The 21,582-nt window shown below is 36.7% G+C and overlaps 1 protein-coding gene across 1 annotated transcript; it reads left to right on the top strand.

The window, feature by feature from the left end:
- Positions 1 to 754: 754 nt before the first annotated feature.
- On the top strand, positions 755 to 20,870 carry ALG6 (ALG6, alpha-1,3-glucosyltransferase). The gene is made up of 14 exons (XM_009575780.1): positions 755 to 860; positions 4,404 to 4,488; positions 7,933 to 8,022; positions 8,987 to 9,075; positions 11,367 to 11,449; positions 12,154 to 12,218; positions 14,501 to 14,686; positions 15,181 to 15,331; positions 17,433 to 17,518; positions 17,867 to 17,951; positions 19,098 to 19,168; positions 20,006 to 20,074; positions 20,225 to 20,402; positions 20,673 to 20,870. The coding sequence occupies exons 1-14, from the start codon at positions 779 to 781 to the stop codon at positions 20,868 to 20,870; spliced, it is 1,518 nt and encodes a 505-aa protein (XP_009574075.1). The 5' UTR covers positions 755 to 778.
- Positions 20,871 to 21,582: the final 712 nt, after the last annotated feature.

Below are 21,582 nucleotides of genomic sequence, written 5' to 3'. Positions count from 1 at the left end.
AAATCGTTTTTGAATATCTTTAAACCAACAGAGAAGCCTATACCAGATCTGCATTTTACGTAATTTGGCCGTGGTGTTCTTAATCAAGAAAATAAGTGTCATTAACTTAATACTGGGACACTTATACACTTTTTAAAACTGTATGCTTGTTAACAATTTTTTTTTTCTAGTGAGTTATTAATCTAGGAATTTTTATAGACTTCTTTGGAGAGGTTTTTCTTGTTCAGTGGCAAATATCAGTTTGTGAGCTACTTAACATACGTGTTTGGCATGAGTATTTTGACTACCACTATGATCTTTTCTACTGGTCTCTTGTAGAATCTTCTCTGGTCACTCACAGGTAAAAAGTGCTACATGTTTGCATAACAAATTGTGTGGAGCTTATTAAGGTGATGCTTAAGTATGCATGTGTATGTACAGTGTAGTGTTGATCTGGTATCTGAATTCTCTTAAGTGGTTTGAAATCTTTTACTCTTCTTCTTGCTGTTGTTTTTATGTCATTTTGTCAGATGCCTTTTCAGCTTCTAGCTCGGAAGTGGGAGAAATTGCTTCTGGGCAGCATTTGGCTTCATGGTTAGAAATTCTCCAGTACTGAAAACCCCTCCTGATTGCAGCGTGCTTCCAGACGCAAGATAGTAACAGAATGTTTCTGGGTGGGGAGAAAACCGGGACTATCAGTACTGCCATTAAATGCCTAAGGAACAAAAACACGGACAGTTTTGTAGCAATGTTTATGGTGTTTTTTCAGGTACCTTTTGGCTTGTTACAAAGACCAGCTATGGAGAAGTGGAGCTTAATGACAATTACTGTTTTACTAGCACTTACTGTACGCTGGACTGTATCGCTTGGTTCTTATTCAGGTAATACATGTTCACGGTCTGTAAAACAACCACATGAAGGTGAATTATGGAGCTTGTGATAAATTAAAATAAACTTGCATGTAAAATCATAAATAGGAAGCAATGTGTTATTTCAAGTATTGTCGTATTTTAGTGCCTCTCTATTTCCCTAAGGTTCGTATAATACCTTGTTCTTATTTTCTGAAGTGTGCAATGATTAACATCACATCTGCTTGGAGGAAAACGCTGAAAAAACCCCCACAACTTTTTTTTTTTTCTTCTGTGAGGGGGCAATGGTCAGTAATGTTTTGGGAGGAGCCAAAGAACAGCTGGCTGTTCACCTCTATGCCTTTGTTGTTTCAGTAGCTGCAGAATATTTTTGCAGTTCAATTGTACATTTGTTTAATCTTGTCCTTTAAGTTCTGTAACAGATACAGCCTTAATTTATATTTAGATAAAATTGTACTGGTGATAATGAAGACAGTGTAAAGGTGATGTGGAGTGAGCGATTACACTCTGCCTTGTAGTTATACTTCCATAAGATTGTTTACCGCATGAACTAGAGCTATATTCTTTTAATAGATGAGTTTTTCTCCTCCCCATCTCATAATGCTTGCAAAGAACTAGGAAGTTTTTTTCCAAACCTCTCAATGCCATTCCTACATAAGCTTGCACAAAGCTTGCTCTCTGCAAATTTAAAAAAAAAAAAACGAACCATTACTTTAAATCCCCATCAGCTAAAAGAATCACAAGCTCAGTCAGATTCAGCTCTGGTTTTCTGTTAAGGCAATTGGGAACCTCATCCCCTGAGTAGTTGGAGCTGTTCAGTAGTATTCTAGTGATTTTAAACTGGTAACTCCCGCGTTTCATTTACTTGAAGGAATTTGCTTGAAGATAAGTTGCATGCATACCTTCTTGCACAGTTGTTTTATTTTGAGTTTGCTTTCTGAAAATGCCATTATGAGACATCTGTTCTATAGGTAACTGAGGCTCTCGTCTATATGCAGAAAAACAAACACCCTGTCTTTTGCCACACAATACTAAATTACTGTTGCACTGCAAGTATTTACAATCACATTGCTAACTAGATTTTTTTTAAGTTGATTTAATTTCAAACCAATCAAGATTCTGAAAGAGTCTTAAAATAGTGCCTGAACTAAAATAACAATTTTAAAATCTTGTTTCAAACAGAATGATCATATAATTTCTTTTGGAATAGGAAAAGCTGAGTCTGATCCAATCCAGCATATTATTAAAGCATGTCTTAACTTTGAGCACTGGCTGAAAAAAAAAAAGACAAACCTGAATGTTAGAAAGAGCTGTCAAATGCATAAGTATACCAGAAATTTTTTTTCTTTGATTTCCTTCAGATGTAGCAAACCTTTAATGACAGGAGCAAGAAAAAAAAATTGGGCAGGGTAATGTTTAACCTGATGTGGTCCTGTAGTTTTGCTTATCGTTCTCTGAAGCAGACTCTGGTAGGAATGCTGATTCGGCATATTCTGAAGCCACGCATGACATGGATGGCCAGAAGGAAGGAGGCTAATTCTGCCCTCATTTACTGTATAGTCTTGGAACGCTGTATCATTTCCATTCTGTTGCTTGCCATCTAGCATGCTTTTGGATCTGCCTCTGGAATTGGGGTCATGATGGTGAGAAAGCAGACAACTAATACCTAGTTTTGAAAGGTTGCCGTTTACGATGACCTTAGATTAGTTGGTCTTGGAGAATTATTGAGGAAAAATTTGGCTTCATAGATTAATGCATAATTTTTTTTAATGCGTTGCCAAACTCCTGCTAAATGAGTAGAAGCTAAATAACCCGTGTTGAAAGGCAGCTTCAGACGCTTAAAAATGTCTGTTTCCAGGTAACAATAAAACTGAATAAGACCACTCTAAATTTAAAGTATTTGTGACCCTTTTAAAATAAAATACTCCGTTTTTATTAATTCTGAATTCTGTTTGGCTGTATACTTGATGCTTGCTGTAGACGGAAGCTAAATATGCATTCTCAAACTAACTGATGTGTGATCAGTCTCTGTATTTGGCTTTTAGTAATCGAACCTTTGGATTAAGATCTCTGTTGATTGTTCTGAAGCCAATTCACTTATTTTCCTCCTTTTTTTTTTTTTTCCTGAGAGGGGGAGAAGCTGAAATAAAATATGTGTGTTTATATATGTATATATGTGTGTATATACACACAAACACACACCAAACACACACACATACATACACACACTCTAAAATTTGCATAACACCTATTTTTGTATTTCACTAATCCTATGACAGGTTCTTTGTTCCACTAGATTTATAGCTACAGAATGGACACTGATAAAACTCTTGTTCTCCAGTGACCTCAGTTATTTGGGAAACTAGTTGAATGTGTCATATAGTGGAGATAATCTAGTCTCTCCGCTACCCAGGAATAAATAGTACATATCTGAGCTTGTGTGACTCCCACAAACTCAGATCATGTGAAGAAAAAAATAGATGGCTTTCCTATATTTTAAAGAAACTCTTAAATCTCTGTCTGGCCAGTGTCAATAATTTACTGGAAGTACTATCAGTCCAGTTTCTGTTCTCAATAAACACAGGTTAATAGAAGTAAATAAACTCTGTGATAAAGATGCTTAACATACTGCCATATCAGAGTTAGGCTTACGTTCAGGGAACTGTTCATGAGTAGACATCTGAAGTATTTGTATTGTTAAAGCTTTTTTTCGTGGAAAAAAAAAATCTTAGTTTCCCGAGAGACTTATGTATGCATGTGTAAAAAGTGTCCTTTAGCATAATTCACTTTGCAGAACTGCTACATAACAATCACTCAGTTGAAAAATGTGTGAGAGAGAATTCCTGTAAACCGAAATGGAGCAGTTATTATTTAGAAAGCTTTGTAGATTGTAAGAAAAAATTCTTCTAAACCTATTCTGTGTATTGAATGGCCTGATTTAGTAAATAGCCCATCTTAACTCTTTACTAAGAATCATGGGGAAAGGGACAGATGCAGTATTCTTGCTAGTGTTGCAAAGCAGGCAACAGAGGAAGGGGAGAGGAGCTGGGGGGCTTGCGTCAGGTCCTAATTTTAAGTAAATTTAAAAATAAGGCTGATTGTTGCTTTTAATAGCAAGGTACCACAACACGGCTGAAACACAAGTCAGAACGTTGTCAATTATTATCTACTAAGGAAGCGTAGTAGTTCATACAAAATCAGTGTAAGATGTCCATTAGGTACATCTTCTTATTTCAGAGAAAGTGCCACATTTTTCATCTACACTTGGAAATGATTTTTTTTTTTTTGTCAGATGAGGAAGCAGTTCTTCACAGTGGAATATCTTGATAAATGCTTATCGCAGAAATATCCAGAAAGCCAAAAGAACGCATAACTTTTTTTTTTTTCTCCTCCCTGCTAGACTGCATAGCAGATGAGGTCTCTATTTTGTTCTCAAATGTCATAGAGGAATGGAAAATAAAATTACTAATATATTAATAGGCAAATACATATCTGGAGGAAAAGCAATCTGCGTAAACCGAAAAAATTCCTAAATACTCTGTCATCTCTTTTTAGGTGCAGGAAAACCACCTATGTATGGAGACTATGAAGCTCAGAGACACTGGCAAGAAGTTACTTACAATTTACCCGTCAGGCAGTGGTACGTAGTGCTATTGGAGTTCAGGTTACAAAGGAGTAAATGTAATGAAACTTTGGTTCATATCTTACTTTAATATACCTTTAAGTTTAAGATCTCTGCAACATCTTCTACTGTTCTCTGAACTATTGTAAAAACCCTTTTGTAGTAATATAATATCACGCTGTTCTTAGACTGAGGTACCATTTTCTTCACAAAAAAGAAAAAAAGCTGAAATTTGGAACTTTGACTTGCTAGCTATGAGTTTGTATAACAAAATATTCTGACTGGTAGGTGTCTCTGTTGTGAAGTTCCAGCTTTGTTTGAATTGACTGGAAAGATCAAGAAGCAATTTTTTAGCAGGCTTATATAAGAGATCATAGAGAAACTTGTTCTCCTGGTTTAAAAAAGAATCAGTTCAGCTTCCTAAGTTCTAGTTCTCTAATGCACAAAAACTTCCATGGCACTGAAAAAACCAAACCGAACCCTGCTCATCTCCGCTAAGCTAAAAGGCAGGGGCATACCAGTAAATGCAGAGACCTGAATTCTTGTGCTGGAGGCACTGGTTGTTTTTTACACCTGCGAGTTCATTGTTCACACCTGTGTTCTTAATACAGATTTTAAAATGTGGGTGCCTGGAATCTAGATGTAAGGATAGTGAACTTTGTACAGATCACTTAAAACAGTAGGAAAATTATTCCAAATATTGTATTTATTTTTACATTGTTCCTAATATTCCTTAGAGCTTGCATGGAATGGTAAAAATTATTTAGTCCGTATATATGCTACAACACAAATTGGAATACATTTGAACTCAAGGTCATCTTCCAACAAGGATAGTGGCATTCTGTTTGGTGTAATTTTTTCCTCAGCTATCTGTTGGGGAACAGACAATATGACAGAATAGAATATTAATTCAATTGTATTTCTGTAAATGTAAGTGGGGCCAATTCTGAAAGTATGGCACTCTGTGGAACCCTGCAGATGACTCTATATTGTGACTTCAGATCATCCCATTGTATCTATATTACCATTTCTCTTCTACATTTTTCTGGGATACTCAAACCCCTCATTGTGCCAGAGTTGGGATAATGGAGAGCTGACAAAATAATAGACTTGGTAGCTTTGATCCACTCTGCTATGCAGAACTGTATGTACTTAAAATTAAGAGTTATAGCAGTCATTATTTCTAGGCATTCCCAGGGGCCAGATGATATTATATTGCAGGCTGGGTTTAGCCTATAGGCTGCCGGTTGGGCATCTCAGTCTTGTTGTATTTGCTCTGCATTTTATTTGTAACAGAAGTTTTTTTTTTTGGGTCTGCTTTGGGAATTGAATCTCTAGTACAGCAAAGTCATATTCAGTCTTGGTCGTTTGGAAAAGAACATCTCAGCTGACGTGCAAGGGATTACATTCTAGAATACTAAGCTGTCTTTCCCCTCCTGTGTTATAGACATACGCAGTGTCAAAAGATGTTGTACTCTGGTATGTAAAAATAGTGTTCAAATTTGAAGTTGAGATTCTAATCACTTCTAGTGCTGTTATTTGTTTCGTATTTATAAAAGCTGTCTATGCAGCAAGCATGTGTTCTTCTGTAGATTTGTCTAGGTAAATATAGAGAGTAGCTCTCTCTCGTGAGGACATAGTCCTATAAGATCTCTTGATCTTTTCACAGACTTAACTGTCACGTTTACTGTTTAAACAGACGTGTATGTAATGCAGCTGCATGTACCATGCTTGTTTTCTTTGATCCAAAACAAAGATTTATTAAAAAAAAAAATGCTGCAGTAAACTACAGTATGGTTTGTACTTAGTTTCCTTGTTGAGATTTCTCTGAATTTAAACATTTATTTTTTTATATTATTCTTTAGAGCCTTGGCATTATTTATTGAACACTACTTTAAGAATATCCTTTCTTATTATACTGCTAATTAAAACTGTGAAGGCTTTTTTGCTAGATATTACTGGGTATAGGGATTGTTTTTTCTGTTGAAACTATGAGTTTATGGAAGGTAAAATTAAAAAAAAATACAAAACTGGAAAGTTTACTACTAAGTTGCAGACTATTGCAATCTGTATGAAGAACCTGAACTGCCATGGCATGAGCAATCTTGAATCGTAGGATAAGAAGCAGAGATGTAACTCAAAGAAATATGATTTATCATCAGTTCATGAGAACTTCAGGCAGCTCATAAGGAATTCAAGAAATACCATTTACTATAATAAATGTCAAAAATTGTCTGCATTTGAAGAGAGAAAACTGGAAAAGCTAAGAGCTTGCCCCTTGGCAGTTAGAGTAGACTAGTCAGTCTGTTTCACTGTAAGATATGAAGGGTCTGATGCCTTATTTTTATAACTTCTGTTTTCCTTGGATAAAACCTTCTGTTTCTCGTTTGGAAGAGGTGACTTAATTTTAACTGCTGTCATCCTTCCACAGAAATACCGATACAATGTAATTACAAATGGGAAAATCCTTTTGCTTTCTCTCAGGTGATCTGCCTGAGCTTTGAGGTAGAACTAGGTAAAGTGGTTGTGGCTGACATACCTGATTGAGGTTCATGACCTTGCGTTGGTTATTCAGGAGGTGTTACTGTGATAACTTGGTGTTGCCTTCTAAGGAGCTTTTTAGCCCCCGACTCCTACATTTGTACTGAGAGAATTGCTTAGGTGCATCTGCTGTGGCATAGTTTTCTTCCAGACCTATGCTGCTTTTTGGTTGTCTGTGTAATATCTTTATGCCACCCTTTTCGACTTCTGTTCAGTTGCTTTCCAGCAGTATAACTTCAACTGACGTTTTTTCAGAATTTTCATATTAAGTAGAAGCAGTTCATAACTTTGCTACATTACAGTCTAAAAGAGTAGCAGATAAAGTTTAACTATTCAGAAGTCAGTGTCACACACTAAATGTGCTGCCCAAGTCCAGAAAAAAGGAATCTAGGATTAATATAAGGAAAATAATTTCTTTTGAAATTTCCTTTTAACTGCATTGTTTTTATTTCCTTTTTGGCAAATTGACTGCTGTCCTCTGGAATAATTGACATGCATGAAAAATGTAGGTTGGTTTGTAGATAGAGGTGAGAACCTGCAAAGCCTACCGCATAAACAAATCTAGAGCTACAGTAGATGTGCACAACTATTTTTGTGCAGGCTTTGTCTTAGTCTCTGGATTTTTGTCAAACGCTGTTCACATTAAGGATTTTCCCTCTCCAGGTAAGTAAGTGCTAGCAGCTTTTTTTAAATCATCTGTTTTGCAAACACAAGTGAGTGTACTCTGAATCGCTTTTGCTTTTGTTTTGTTGCTTTAGATTTTTTTTTTTGTGTAAAGTAAAATAAAGCAGATATAGAAGTTGCTAACTTCCTTTTGGATTTTGAATATGTTGATTAAAATATTTGGTTTAATATTCAGCCTTTTTCTTGGGCTGAAACAAAGCTGGAAATGTAGATCCTTTTTAAAATTTTTTTTTTTAGGTACTTCAATACAAGTGATAACAACCTACTGTACTGGGGCCTTGATTATCCACCTCTTACTGCCTATCACAGTTTTCTGTGTGCTTACATGTAAGTTCATTATTGTAAATACTTACTTCTGTGGAGAATGCAAAACGCAAAATTCACCTCTTTTTTTTTCTTTTCTTTTTTTTTTTTTTTTTTTTCCCCCCCCCTCCCCTTTCCTTTCTCTCCTGAGGAGAGAAACTAGTAGCTAAAAACTACCCATCTGGGCAGCTGATGAAATTGAAAGTATTGTTTGCTACTTTAAAGCTAAGGAATAGATTTTATGGGTATCCCTATTCCTTAACACTAATACTGCTGTTTTTCTGTCTTGTAATTGTTGCAAAGGGGACTGAAGGGTTACATTCCTCTCTTTGCCAGGTCCTTAATTTTTAGCAGATTTAGATGGGACTTAGATTTTTAGCTTTCCATATAAGCCACTGTTGGATCAGTGATGCACAGAGAAAAGTGCTGTAGGAATTGGGTGCATCGCATGGGAAACCTCTCTTGTATTGGGAGCCCAAGTGACATTTGATGACTGGATATCATGTAAATAGAATTCTGTTATTGGAATACTTTTTCCACAAGGGCTTTACTGCTGTTGGAATGAGACTTATGGAATAAGAATGTAGGTTAAAGTGCACAGGCACAGTTATGTGGGGCATCTATGTGAACTGTAAATGGTTTATATTTAATACTTAAGTATGAAAAGTATTTACAATTGTTTTTTTAAAAGTCAGTGGAACTAGACTGAAGGTGGTTATCTTGTCCTAATAAATATTGTATTCCATTTTTACTGTTTTCAAAGATATTTTTTTTTTTAATTGTGAAATAGCAGCTAAAGTCTATAGTGTAAACTGATCTAGTGGTGAGGAAAATCTTTCATTGATCACTATTGCTCTTTGAAATATTTCTTCTCATTCATCTTAATTCTTGGAATATGCTCCTGTGCATATCATCTTTATTGCTGAAAGGAGTGTAAAGGGAAATGAGAACTGTCTACATTTTGATGTGTCTGTACTTTGTTTTACAGTGCAAAGTTAATAAATCCTGATTGGATTGCTCTGCACACATCTCGGGGGTATGAGAGTCAGCCACATAAGTTATTTATGCGTACAACAGGTAGGAAAATTATATTTCCTTAGGATGATTTGTCTCGCTTACTAATTTAGCATGTTTAATATCATGCAGCTTCTCTGTCTTAACCAGTTTATTCTCAGTTCTTTGACTTGGGTGGCGTTGCAAGTCTATTTGTGAACCAGACTCGTGTGTTCTTTTCTCTTCTGCCATCACTTCTGAAGCTGATAAATATAAAATATACAAACAAGTTTTCAACCCAATTGATTCAATAAAAACTCTAAAACAAAGCTACTTTTTTTTTTTGTAGCATAGACCCATTTTTGAATTTTAAAAATAGTATTGTTGTTTTCCCTTCCATTCTGATAAATATGCTTTTCATTTTCAACTTAGGTTGGGTTTTATTGTAAAATTATTTTGCATGTAGGCTGGCATTCACTGACTTAACAGCCTCTTGAGGTCTCAGAGATCTTTATTATGAGCTGTATACTTTATCTGAAAGGGAGAGATACCTGATACTTTTAAAGATGTCACTTTTCTTTCAAACGGTCACCACTTTCTAGAGACAAACTTCTGTTAACAAGAAAGTAAAAACATATTTTACCACTTTCATCCTAAATTTCATTTTCCTGCAGTCACTCTTCTGACTGATTATTTTGAACTGCCTTTACAAAGAAAAGGATAAAACAAGTGCAAAAAAAAATTTGTAGATAACTTAATTTGGTAGCTGTATCAGTAGGACAGCAAACAATGTGGCCAGTGAGCTCTTGTTCTCTAAGCAGTGGCAGATGCCATATTATCCTATTACTATTTTCTTTCATTTTAAATCTGTCTTTTGCTTTGCATAATACTGGAGTTCCACAATATGCTTTCTGATTGCAACAGCAGAATTTGTTGTTCATCAATAGCTTTTCTGTACTTCACAAACCTCTCAGTCTGGTCTCTAGTAATTGATTGAATTGAAAAAAAAAAAAAGAATCACTAGAACTTAATTACCCTTGAAATGGTCTTTATTAATTTTGAAATCAACTCACTTGACAAACCACTGATGGATCTAGGAGAACTGATAAACACTTTATAACAATAGCCATTAGAAGAATGCATTAAAATAATTCAGAATGGTCAATGTCAGCTGTTGGTATTACCTTTATTTTAAGTGTCAGTGTATTTGTTTTGCTAATGCCTTGGCTATATTTGTTTAGTTGTGGCGTAAGCCTGCAAAACAATTAATCACTGAATAACTGGTATCTTTAAACATTCTCTTCCAAAGCCCGTGACTAAAAAGAGGCAAAGTGTACTTTCCCTCTTGGAATAATTGCACATTTTCTGAAACTGGTTTATAGAAATAATCTGAAATTTTTCTCATGCTCTTAAGACAACACTCAAGAAGAATTCACCTGGTGGTTAAGCATGAGCAGTTGACATAATTCTAGGCAGGTGAACCTGCTGGTTCTGTTTTCTTGTCAACCCCCTTACATATATTTGCTGTAGGTAGATGATCAAAGCCAAATAACTAGTTTTAGTCTATTTATCCACATTACTAGTAATTCACACAGATACATTGGAGATTGTTATAATCTAGAGGTTTTTAATTGTGTCTCCAGACTATCTGTTCCATCAAACAACTTGACTGGATCTGGTTGTAGTTGATTTCTTTTGAGAATTAAGAATGCCTTCTCTTATTTCGGCATGTGAGGAACTAGAGTGTGCTCCCTTATTGACTGAGGCTGTGCCAGAAGCTAAAACAGCTGAACACATGGAAGCAGCAGCTTTTGGACATCAGAAATGATAGCGTTAGAAACATTAACAAGATCAAATTCTGTAGACCTATTTCTTTTTGTCCTTTGAAGTGGAACTACCCAGCTTATTCTAATGAAGAACTTTCTGATATTTTAATGTTTATTTGCCTATATTTTTTCCTTGTCTTTCCCAAAACAATTGAAAAAAATTAGCTTTGGTGTAACTGCCGAACCTGGACTATCTTTAAAACAATGAAACATACTGTAACGCAATGTAAGACAATAAAAAAGCATATTCAGCTGAAACTATAGTCACATGACTTTTGAACTTCAGTTGAATTGAATGATGAAAGTGAAGTTTTCAGCGAGGATACAGATGCAAGCCCCACATTCAAAAGGTGGCAACTAGTCTCACCCCAACACTGTGTAGTTATTATCATCTGAGTTGGTTTTTTTTTACACCAAATACAACCAAGATGTGGAGCATTAAGAAGCAGAGTCAAAGATTCACAGTCCAGATGAAAATACACAACTTGAATAGCATTAAGATGAGGTATGTGGGAGGATTCTAATGTAAAGTTAATCTTTATTTTTCAGTGTTTGTTGCTGATTTGCTGGTTTATATTCCTGCAGTTATTTTATATTGTTTTTCCTTGAAAGAAACATCTACTAAAAAGAAGGCAAGTATCTGGTGTGTGTGTAAATTAAAAAACAAAGAAAACATACTGTTAAAACAGGGTAGAAATGTAACAGTATGTAAAAGAGTTAATTAAAATATAGAACACAGCAATGGCTTCAATTGATGTAAAACCGATGACAATCAGTGTATCTTGTATTGAGGGCTTTTCAGTTAGAAAAAAAAAAAAGCCATTAACTTAATCTTACAGCAATTATTTTAGTGCTTTCAGTAACAATAACAAGATGCTCTGAAGTTTAGTAGCCATGAACTCCTGAATTATATTTCTTTCTGAATTTATTGCTTAGGTAGTAAAACCAAGATTTGTGCTGTGATATGGGGGAATCTAGGAACTGCTTTGTCTTGCACACTCCTTATGGTAGAACCAATACATTTTGGAATAATAAGTCTTCTGATTTTTGGAGTGGTTCCAATGTTTAAGACGGGTGTGGGTGATCTCTGAGCTGGTTGGCAAAGGGTGGGCTGGTCTCCCTTCAGTATTTTCTTATTTATGGAAAATCTTTATCCTTTTTTATTCCTCAAAATATTACTATAGATGATGACTATATATACTGAAGAAGATTCCTATATATAGCATGCACCATGGAGGGGCAAATTTTTGTACTGGAGAAGTAGTATAAGCTCCTCTGTCTTATGTCTAACTTAGAAGTAATTATTTTCCCGTCCTTTTTTGATCCTTTTTTCCAGGTTTCCAGTGCTCTCTGTATACTGCTTTATCCAGGCCTCATTCTTATTGACCATGGGCACTTCCAGTATCCTTGTTCTGCAGTGAAATGAATTTCCATTTACGAAGTAACACTGTTCTTTAGCACTTGTCTTTAGCTGGGAAGAGGGTTACCTTTGTATATGAAGAAAACTGTAAGTCTGAAATATGTTGGAGATAAATAGTTGATATTGGGACAAATCAATCCAAATGTGAATAGCATTCTTCCATGCCTCAAGCTTGTGTCTCTGTCAGTGACCTATTGCAGAAAACGTCAATGGTACTATGATAGTGAAAAGAATGATGGCTTGTGCTCCTGTGACTTGTGTTTGGAAAGAGATTCACCTTAGATCTTCCTAGATGGCAGAGCAGTGTGTCAAGTGTAGTTGTGTAAAATGTTCAGTTCTATAAAATGTGCCATTCTGTTTTGCCTTTACAATTACTTGAGACTGGATTAACTTCACTTAATGCCTAACCATTTAAAAGCTAGGCATCTAATACGAGTTAGGCCGTCAGAGCTAACTAGTCAATATTGGTGACAGACACCTTCACAGGTGGGTCTTTTTTAATAAGATCTCTGGTTTTTTTGCACATGGACAAGCAAATGCTATTAGCTGACTACTCCAGGCTATGGTACTCAGTGCTGTCGAGCTAGAGGGACACCATCCTGCAGTTGTAATAAAGGTAGATATTTAAATATTCCAAGGAGATACTGAATCTCAGCATCTACTACTAAATCAAGTTTTGACAATCAAATAGTTTACTAATTTGTGGTTTTCTTCCAAGAGAGGGCATGGTGAACTTGAAGATGATCTATCTTAGAAAGCAGATTTTGAAGGAAAAAAATTCATAATGCTATGGGATATCTGAGTTACAGTTCAGGAATTCTGAAATTCTACTTTTGCCCTGACTCTTTAACGATGTAGATCATCTGGAGACATCACTTACCAGAATGGGAATGGGAATGAATGCAGGTCATTTTAGGCGAGAGAAGCTGGTGGTCAGAAGGCGGCACAGGGTCACAATTTTCTAATATGTAAAAGATGTACAAAGAGGAAGGCAATAATCTGTTCTGTGTCTTGTGTTGGATAGGGCAAGAAGTAACGGCCCTAAGCTACCACAGGGAAGGTTTGTGTTTTTTAAATACATGGAAAAATCTTTGGAACCATAGTTACAGTGAAATGCTGGAATAGATTGTCTGTGGATGTTGTGGAATCTGCAGCATCAAGATCTTTAAGAAAAGGTTCAGCAAACCTCATGTCAGGAATGACACAGGTGCAGCAGACACTGTGTTGAAGCAGACAGATGTTCTGCATTGTGTCCTGTGGTCTCTTCCAGCCCTGTGACTCTTACGTGAATAACTTTCACTATTTGTGACCAGCTGCTGACAAGTCAATAGATTTACTTAACCTTAACTGCTGCTGCATGTCTCTGCAAGATCACAGCCTTTTGGTATAACAATTTGTTGATGAGATTTCAAATATACATGGTGATTTTGAGTGGGAAATTTGAGTGGGCTGAAAACAACGTAGACAATCTGAATGTGTTATTACAGCTATTTATATTGACAAAGAGAAAACAAAATATTGTGAGATTTCTGACAATACAAGTATCTTTTACTTGCTTTCTCTCATTGTGTAAAAATAACAGTAAAAGACAAAGCTAATCTTTTATTGCAATTTAATAGTAAGTGTAGCTTAGTCTCTTCAAACTGTACTGAGCTTGGGAACCTGTTCTCAAAGTCATAAGGAAGTAACGTTGCTTTTAGTAACTATTACTCATTGTTTGTACAGTATTAGCAGCTAAGGGAACTGGTCATGGATGAGGGTGCATTGCGAGTATAATATAATCACAAAAACCTCAGGAGTCCTTGAACTAAATAATACATAATTTGAATACTGACGTATTTGATTATTCTGCACATATCTTTTGGGAGCTGGGAGGAGAGACTCTTGAAAGGTTTATCCTTAATCATGTAAATACCAAGAAAAAAATATTTACCCTGATGCGTCTTACCAAGTAGTGTTACTGTCACCAAAAGCTTGGTTGACTGAGTATACGTTACGTGTATAATTAACACACACATGCACAATTTGTCCTCATTTTTGCCTGTGCAAGGTTTGAATCAAGCCTTGGAAATAGAAAAATTACACTTTAAATAGAAGTAAAATTATTTCTGTCTGTGAACAAAATAGTCACAACTGGCAATGTGATTTTAAAACTAACTTGGAAAAACTTATTTTGCATGCTGTTTTATGCTTGTCCCTCAGGGCATTCATTACTGACTTCCAGTACTATGATGTGTATCTTGTCCTTGACATAAAAAAACATATACAACTCAGTGAGCCTTGGCTTTGCCTTGTGGGGTGTAATTTATTTGTCTTATGACTGGGACCTTTTGGGGTCGGCAGCATTTTGCTTGGCCTTAAATTATAAGCAAATGGAACTCTACCATTCTCTGCCCTTTTTTTGCTATTTACTTGGAAAGTGCTTCAAGAAGGGACTGAAAGGAAAGGGGTAAGTGACTTTAGACTGTTTTATCTTTCTCAAGAATATGCCAGGCAGCCTGGCATTGAGAATGTGATTCTCCTTATTTGCATGTGGTCATTTCTGAATTAATTTCTAGTGGAAGGTACTTACCTTGTTGTAATATATTCCTCTCATGCGAAATAAACATTTCTTGTTGAGATCTACGTTAAGTATTTCCACTGAACAAATAGCAAAATCTGTGAAGCTGTCCTTTCTTAGCACTCTTCAGTCTGTAAGCTAAATTAAATATGGGCTACAGTGGGCAACCAGATTAGATTGACAGCTCTGTGGTTCTCATGGAGTTCTCGCTACTCTGGGGATGATGAACTTTCTGTGGTACTGGTAGCCCTTTCTGTTTAGATTTGTTACCTTCAGTTCTGTATCCCTTTTAAAAAACGGTTTATGCTATAAACTAAGAACTGACTTTTGTTACCAATAGTTGGATTTATCTTTTCTGATGTAAGCTTTTCTCTTGATTGCAGGTTAGTATTGTTAACTAAAATAGCAGGGACAGTGGTGGTTTGCTTTGCTGTCTGCTGGCTCCCGTTCTGCACCGACATGGAACAAATCATGCAAGTACTCAGAAGACTCTTGCCCATTGACCTCTTTCCCATTGACCGAGGCTTGTTTGAGGCATGCATGTTTTCTTCTCCCCCACCCCGCTGTAAATGTTCTGTATTCTTAGATCCCTTGAGAAACCTTCATCGTGACCTTTAGGGATTTCATGTGGGAGACACACCACAGAACTAGTAATTTGAGATGGCTTCTTCAGCAGTCATTTCTTGCCAGTTATTTAATCCAGTATTTAACCCCAGCTCAGCTGGCATCTTCCAGGATATTATATGAGTAGACAACACTTATCCCATCATCAAACCCATACTTCAATCCATACATTTTTCCATTGAAATAGATTCCATAGTAATTGACAGTGTCAGAAGATGTAACTTTAAAAGTTAACAGCTTCAGTCTCTGTCTTTGGTTCTGCTCAGCTTTTTTCAACAAGATTAATTATTTTTAAAAAATTTTAAAAATAGTGTTTTGGATGCATCCTAGAACTTCCTTTTTGACCCACCTTGTATTTTCAGTGCAAGTTTCCACAATATTTTCCAGAAGTTTTGGGACAGTTCTGCTTTTACTTTTCCTTAGGCTATCAACATTCGCATGCTGCAAGGTGCTGAGTACAGTAGCCTTAATCCAGTAAAGCAATTACTCATTTACCTAATGCTAAAGCCACAGGAGCCTCGCTGATAAAAGAAAGGGTACTCACTTCCCAAGTAACAGTGAGTTGTTGTTGTTTTGCTTAATTAGGGCATGAGTCTTACTATTACTTTTAAAAGCAAATTCTCATCTTCAAGTTTAACCAGTAAAATGAAGCTTTGAATTTCCAAGTTTTGATGTCACAGGGATTTAAGCAAATGCTTTCATGGTTTGATTCATCTTAAATTGTCTTTTAATCTTCTTTAGATATAAATAATACCACGACTGGCACTTTTTTCTTCAAACGTTAATGCTGATGTACCAAAGGCAGCATTTTATTTAGGCAGCAGTATGGAAGTGTTCTCAGTGTATTCTCTGCTAGTTTATTAAAAAATAACAGCAACAAAAAACCCCAAACAACAACAAAACCCAAAAAACATACCACCCCACCTCCAAACATAACCCCGACAAAAGACACCCCCCTCCAGTGACCCTATTCCTTGGGAATTATCTGGAATTTATAAATAAATAGTTTTGGTCACCACACTTTTTATCCAGCACGAAGTTTAAAAATGAGATCTGTAAATGACAATAACCAATGAGTCCAAAAGAGCTTAAGGATTTTAGTCTAATATTAGCCCAAATATTTTCTGAGTTGATCAGGGGAGTGACTTGCTGGATGCTAATCTAGATAAAATGCGAAATTGTCCACGTAAGCAATGCGCAGTAAATTTATACTGGGGTGCGTGTAACAGGTTCTTTGAATAGGTTCCCATTTACAGAAGCAGTAACAAATGCTGATGGTTGTAAAATCGTATTGGCTATTAAGTAGGCGTCCTGTGCGTTTGCTGGTGCTGCCAAACCCTCTGTTCACTTGTAATCCTCAGCAGATTTGAAGTGCATATTCTGTATTGCTGGTGAGCATATGAGGAAGATGGCTCAGTTGTTGGTGCTAGTAGCTTTCTTGCTGTTATGTCTACACAGCTGTGATTCAAGCAGCTGTTTAGGGATGAGTTTCATGAGCATGATAGCTGTAGTTACAAATTTAATTTTGAAAGTGATCCTAGCACAACTGCTAATGTCTTTAGACTTCTTGATTTATTAGAGGTTAACTCTGTCATTGCTAGCAAGCAGTAAGCACAGCTAAATACATTCAGGTATGTAATGAAATGTGACAGTATACAGGATGTCTTTACATTTGAAAAAAAGATTCATATATGCCAGTGTTTAATCAGGGACAGATAGTTTCCCAGCCTTATTTTCACAAAATGTGTGATCTCATGAGTTAAGAAATAGTCTCTTGTGCTGAAGAACTATTTCTTAGTTATTTTAGAACATGTTTTAATTGAGTCTCTTGAAACTTTCTGGTTTTGAAGATCAGAATAATTTAAAGTACATCAAAGAATCTGATGTATATCTGCAAGTGACTTTTTGCAGCATCACGGTAAAAACCCTACCTTCCAAGCCCTGTTGTTGTCACAAACATAAGTTTAAATTGATGTAATTATCACTAGTTACCTTTTTTTTTTCCTTCCAGGATAAAGTAGCCAATATTTGGTGCAGTCTAAGTGTCCTTATAAAGATAAAGAATATAGTATCACCTCAAACTCAACTAAAACTCAGGTAAGACATAACTGAAGTGCTTTAGGTAGTTTTTTATTTGCATTATTTTTTGCAAAATGAGTAATTTTTGTCAGAGTTCACAATTCTGTTTTTTGAGTAAGTGAACAATTCAAGTCTAGGTCTACAGGGTCTACGTTAATGGAAATGCTTTATTCCTTTTTCAAAAGCACTTACGTCAGTGAAGACCGCCCAGTGCTCTTCTCTTGTGATTGAGTCTCCTTGAGTGATTTTGTACTTCTGAATATTACAATTGAATTCCTAACTTACATAGTTTTCAAAAGTTATTATATGGTATCATGGATGTAGTTACTCACGTATTAAAACTGTTTTTCTTACAAAATTGTTTAGTTTTGCTGTAACATTCCTGAGCCTGCTTCCTACTTGTATAAAACTAACCGTCCAGCCTTCTCTCCGAGGATTTAAATTTGCTTTGGTGAGTGTATGTTTTTAATGGCTCCTTGTTTCATATCCAGCACTGGTGTGTGACCAACAGTTCTCCTTACAGTTGCTGCAATGTGCAGAAGTGCGTGTACCATTAAATGCCGTTCTGTTTCTGCTGAAGAGGTTGGTTAAAAAGGGTATTGCTATCTCATGGCCAGGGGCGTCTGATTGGTCTTTTAAATCCAGACTTTTTTCCTTAGCCTCAATTTTCTTTATTTAATGCTGTATTTTTATTATCTTCCTCTGAAGAGTCTTTAGAAGATTCCGTACACATTAAAGCCTCACATAGAGTTGGAATTTCTCCTCTTTCTGTTTAGCTTCCAAAGTGCTAGTTTTTCTTACTGCATTGGCTGCAAAATTCAATAAAAAAGCCCCGAGATGGGCATTGTAAGCTCATTAGCAGTTTGAAAAGAAAATGATACTATTTTCCCAAATGTTTGCCTTTTCTTAGTCATATTATATCATTGAATTTAAGCATTTCAACATGACTTGCAAAACTAATTTAAGCACGTTAACATGGAAAAATCGGTTTTCCTTGAAATCAAAATTATATGGAGCTGGTCCTAAGGTTTCAAGAGTTACAAGAAAATTTCTATTTTTAATTTTATGTGAGTACTGTTTGAGAGTTTATTGCAACATTGTCCAAAACTAACATTTATCCTTTCTAAGAATTGGTTTATATTTTACAGTGTGTTTTTATTTGGTGGGGGAAAAAAGACAGTTTGTTTACTTCGATGTATTGGCTGTTCATGATGATGAGCAAAATTTTGTGTCAAAAAGGTGGGTAGTTCTCACCGTGACTGAACTTTGCTAGTGCTTATGTATGTGAATATTGTGTTTACTTGGTGGGGATACTCTTGTCAGTAAAGCTAAGCAAGAGTGAGGGCTCTTTATATGAAGTGCTTTCTGAATAATTCTGGTTAAATTTTCAAACAATGTATATTTTAGTATTTATAGGTGGTTACAGAAGCAGCTCTATGTACTTGTAAATTGCACTGGAGTAAATGTAGCAGCTAATTAGAAAAATCAGATCATTTAGCTCATACATTCATGTAAAGTTTATGCCAGCAGAGAAACTAAAACGGTGCTTGGCATTGCAGTCACATATACTAATATATTTCTGATTTCCTTTTCTAAGGTTAGTTGTGCATTGTCATTTTTCCTGTTCTCCTTTCAAGTACATGAAAAATCTATTCTTCTAGTGTCAGTGTAAGTAAATTATTTTTCTGTGGGTATACTTCAGACTTCTTTTCCTCATCTTGTTACTGCATGCTGCTTTCTCACTTACAAATATATCTGATTTTAAAAACTCTACGTGGGGTTGGTTAAGGCAACGCTGCCATGGACAGCAGAGACTTGTACTTAGCTGCCCAGCAAGGCTGGAGCACAGCGGTAAGTTGAACTGGGCGATTGATACCTCACTATCAGCGTCGGTAAAGGGGCCTTCTCTCCCATTGTCATTAAGATAATGTTTTTCCCATCCCCTGCCCCAAAGGAGGTGAGGGCAGCAGGGACAGTCGGCAGCTTTGCTCGTTGGCGTGGATGTCCTAGGAGTGCCTGAAAGTAATGTTTGATAAAGGAGGACGGGGAGAGGCAGCCCTCTTAACACTTCTGGTTCATGCCTGACAGGAAGGCTAAGCTGCTGGTTAGAGAACTCCTGTTCTCGCTATAGGCGGTTGTCTAGAAGTTACAGGTGCTCCTCGAAGCCAGCGAGAAGCCTTGCACAGGGCACTAACCCGGCTGTCTGCGTGCCAGTGGCGCGCACCGTGAGCGTTCTGCTGAGCGCCTCTCCTGCGCACAGCCCTGTGCAGGGCAGAGTCTTTGCACGTTGGGGTTCAGTGGGGTGTAAGGCGGAGCAGGGTGCCCCAGCAGAGGATGCAGCGCTTTGGGCGCTGCCTGTTCCTGGACTTTCTGAGCCCGTGTCACTGGGGCGTAGAGCTCTGCCCTGCCTCCCAGATGTGGGAGTGCAGCATCCATGGGAAAGATTGAGGATGAAGTGCTGTCACCTCAGTGTTTGCATATCTGTTTTTCCTCTCTTCATTCTAGACCAGTCTGCTTAATCATAAATGAAATCCCTTTTATGGCTACGTGGTTTTTACTTGTATCAACTTTCAGGTGAGTTGGACAGTATTAACATTATTCTAAAACAGCATTCTTCCCCAATTCTAGTAAGTATAAAAGTATTCTTTTTCCTCTTCTTTTTACATTCTTTGAAATACAACTTGGAATGTGCACTCACTTCTGTGGGTAATTCTGTTTTAACAGTATGTTGCCTCTTCTGCTGAAAGACGGCCTGCTGCTGGCTTTCCTGTCAGCCTGTGTGGCTTCCTTTTCCATATTTGAGAAGACTTCAGCAGAGGACCTGCAGCTGAAACCATTCTCCCTTTCCCTGAAGGGATATGTTTCTTGGTTTAAGTCATTTCCAAAGATTGTCAGGAGTCTGGTAAGCAATTTTAATTCCTATAACTCTTAGTTGCAGCTCTTCATGGTAATGAAGTACTTGCACAAACCAGTTTTATGTCCGTAACTGTGTATAAAGCCCCAAACAGGGAAAGCGACGCTATCTCAGTGTAAAGGTGTGCTATAATTTTTTTCTGCAATGTCATCTATGTATAGATTGAAGAATACAGAGCACCCAAGTAATGAAAGTAACAGCTTACTCACTTGAGGTGTCAAATCATCATTAGCTGATATATCATTCCTTATCTTACAGTTTCTTCTTTCCATAACCCTGATGGGCGTCCTGTCTGTAATGAGCGCTGCAGTGCATCCTCCACAGAGGTTACCGGATTTATTCCCTCTATCCGTGTCCATTATTTCTTGCTTACACTTTCTATTATTTTTGGTGTATTTTAATGTTGTTATACTCTGGGACTCAAAGAATAGTAGAAGTCAGAAGAAAATCAGTTAATCAGCCCGTAAAGATCAAGGACTAAACTGTGAAAGGACAGAGTATTTTCAGTGAATGGTGTCTGGCATTGCAGGTAAACCTCTTTGTGATGTAATACAGTTCCTGTAACCTAATGAAAATCAGGAAACACATTATGCATATTTAAACACAAAATAATCCAAGACTGTTTTAAAGGAGAAGTATTTTGAAGAGCACTTGGAAATGTGATTTGGTGTGTTTTCTTCGGAAGTATACTACTTTTTGTTACCATTTGTAAACTTAAAATACCTAATAAAGGACCAAATTTTGAATTAATGCTAAAATATCCGGCTGTATTAGCAAAACGGCAAACTATTTTGTTAGCATTAAGTTTACACATTTCCCAGCATAAAAAGCATAAGCAAGTGAACTAGTGTGGGTTAAATAGCAACTCTTGACTGGTAGTCCTTAAGTTGTCTTGCTGAATTGTTTTATGACATAAACTTGTGTAGTCAGTCACTGTCCTCCATCATTGTTTCATATAGCACACTGCAGTTCATCCAGGCTGTTGCGCAAGGCTGTGTGTCCGTGTGAGGAACACTCCGGACGCTGTGATCAAAGCAGAGCATTTGGTTCTTCAGCTAATGTCGTAGGGAAGAAAACGCAACCTTCCCGCAGTGTCCTGGAGATCTGTATGCTCAGCCACAAGATGGACCCAAGTCCTGTAGCAGCTTCAGTTCACCCCCAGGGTTTT

This window comes from Fulmarus glacialis, unplaced genomic scaffold, assembly GCF_000690835.1.
Source record: "Fulmarus glacialis isolate BGI_N327 unplaced genomic scaffold, ASM69083v1 scaffold24684, whole genome shotgun sequence".
In the NCBI taxonomy this organism is placed as follows: Eukaryota; Metazoa; Chordata; class Aves; order Procellariiformes; family Procellariidae; genus Fulmarus; species Fulmarus glacialis.
Note: the sequence above shows the minus strand (reverse complement) of the source record. Positions and strands in the feature narration are given on the sequence as shown.